Source organism: Poecilia reticulata, unplaced genomic scaffold (genome assembly GCF_000633615.1).
Source record: "Poecilia reticulata strain Guanapo unplaced genomic scaffold, Guppy_female_1.0+MT scaffold_233, whole genome shotgun sequence".
Taxonomy (NCBI): Eukaryota; Metazoa; Chordata; class Actinopteri; order Cyprinodontiformes; family Poeciliidae; genus Poecilia; species Poecilia reticulata.
The window spans coordinates 75,775-77,505 of record NW_007615027.1 but is presented as its reverse complement, the minus strand read 5'-3'; the positions used below and the strand labels follow the sequence as shown (position 1 = coordinate 77,505).

General features: G+C 53.5%; 1 protein-coding gene across 2 annotated transcripts in view; it reads right to left on the bottom strand.

Moving 5' to 3' along the window:
- Positions 1 to 1,731, bottom strand: part of ctsa (cathepsin A) — an 8,199-nt gene that overhangs the window by 5,245 nt on the left and 1,223 nt on the right. Inside the window, exons 2-7 of one of the 2 annotated variants that reach the window (XM_008402478.2) lie at positions 1,465 to 1,625; positions 1,279 to 1,390; positions 1,155 to 1,205; positions 998 to 1,084; positions 751 to 906; positions 504 to 680 (exon numbers count right to left, since the gene is read on the bottom strand). In XM_008402478.2, the coding sequence (XP_008400700.1) occupies positions 504 to 680; positions 751 to 906; positions 998 to 1,084; positions 1,155 to 1,205; positions 1,279 to 1,390; positions 1,465 to 1,625 (744 nt within the window). Of the gene's footprint in view, positions 1 to 503; positions 681 to 750; positions 907 to 997; positions 1,085 to 1,154; positions 1,206 to 1,278; positions 1,391 to 1,464; positions 1,650 to 1,731 lie in introns of those variants that run through there. The other variant, XM_017303267.1, reaches the window with a different exon arrangement.

The following is a 1,731-nucleotide window of genomic DNA, read 5'->3' as shown; positions in this document are numbered from 1 at the left end:
CCTTCCTTCCTTCCTTCCTTCCTTCCTTCCTCCCTTCCTTCCTCCCTCCCTCCTTCCCTCCCTTCCTCCCTTCCTTCCTTCCTCCCTCTCTTCCTCCTTCCTTCCCTCCCTCCCTTCCTTCCTCCCTCCTCTCTTCCTCCTTCCTTCCCTCCTTCCCTCCCAACTTAGATCCATCACTACTGTAGTTCATCAATAAACTAAGAATTGATCTTTTAAAAGGTTATTGAATTGTTGTTGGAACATAAACTAAATACTAAATTAATCTACTCTTGTGTTCATTTAAAGCTAATTTGGGTCTTTAAGCATCAATATCCATGTCAGCAGTGAAGGATGTTTTCATGTCGGGCCTCATCAGGCTCCAAGTAACAGACTGACCCGTTCAGCTGTTATTTTCCTGATGGTCAGTCGATAACCAGTCATTTTGCTCTAAATTATCAATAATTTTATTGATAAAACTGATATCAGACGGCGGCGGCCCCCCACTGGGCCCGGCTCAGACTCACCTTTTCAGTGCAGTTTGGGTTCTGGTTGTTGTGGAAGTCGCACTTCCCGCCGCCGCAGCAGAACATCTGAAGCTCCGCCCACAGCTGGCTGCCCAGCAGGCCGTGGTAGTAGGCAAAGTAAACCAGGGAGTTATCGTTCAGCTCGTAGCTCGACATCCCGTTGCCCACAGCAACGCCCTGCAGCACAGGTCAACGGCGTCACACAGGCTGGTGAGGTCACCTGAACGGGTCAGAGGCGGAGCAGAACCTGCAGGTTCAGGCTGGAGTCCTCCATGACTCGCTCAGCGAGCGTCGGGATGTAGATCCCACCGTAACTTTCTCCGGTCAGGTACAGCTCGTTGCTGCTGTACTCTGGAAACAGTCTGAAGAACTCCTTCAGGGCCAGGTAGTTGTTCATGGACACCTGCAGACACAGAGCGACTCACACACCTGAGTCTCAGGTGCTCAGGCAGCCATGAACCAATCAGAAGCAGCGTTGGGAGCTCATCACTCACCTCGGTGTCATTGGTTTTGTAATTCTTATCGTCAGAGTACGAGAAGCCGACACCCACTGGAGACTCCAGGTACAACATGTTGGCAATCTGCAGGTGAGCAATGAGCCAATCAGCTTTCAGTACTCAGTAACCACACCCCCCCAGTCACATGGCCTACCTTGTTCCAGGAGTACGGGTTGTACTGCAGCGTCACTCCGTCGTCCTGGATCTGGAGGAGAGGAAATCAAACGGTGCGCACTGATTTCATACAGGTAAAGTGGGCGGAGTCAAGGGTTAGCTACCAGGAAGGGTCCATGCTCGGTGAGCAGTCCGTCCAATGAGCTGCAGCCCGGACCGCCGTTCAGCCACAGAACCACCGGGTCGGACGGCGGCTTGCTCTGAGACTCCACAAACCTGAGAACCAGAACCAGACCCTGCTCAGGTGAGGCAGCAGCAGCCAGGTGAGGTGCAGGAGCTCAGGTACTGACCAGTAGTGAAGGTGTTTCCCATCCGCCAAGCTCAGGTATCCAGAGTACTGCCTGAAGCTCGGCTGCTTCTGGAGCCCAGGAAGGAAGCCGATCTCATCTGCAGAGGGAGCGGCGCCGGCGCCCAGCAGGAACGTCAGGAGGAACCACAGGAACACCTGCATCTGAGGCGGGACAGGAAGTGACATCACCATCTACACCAGAACCTGGACAGGAAGTGACATCACCAACTACACCAGAGCCTGGACAGGAAGTGACATCACCAACTAC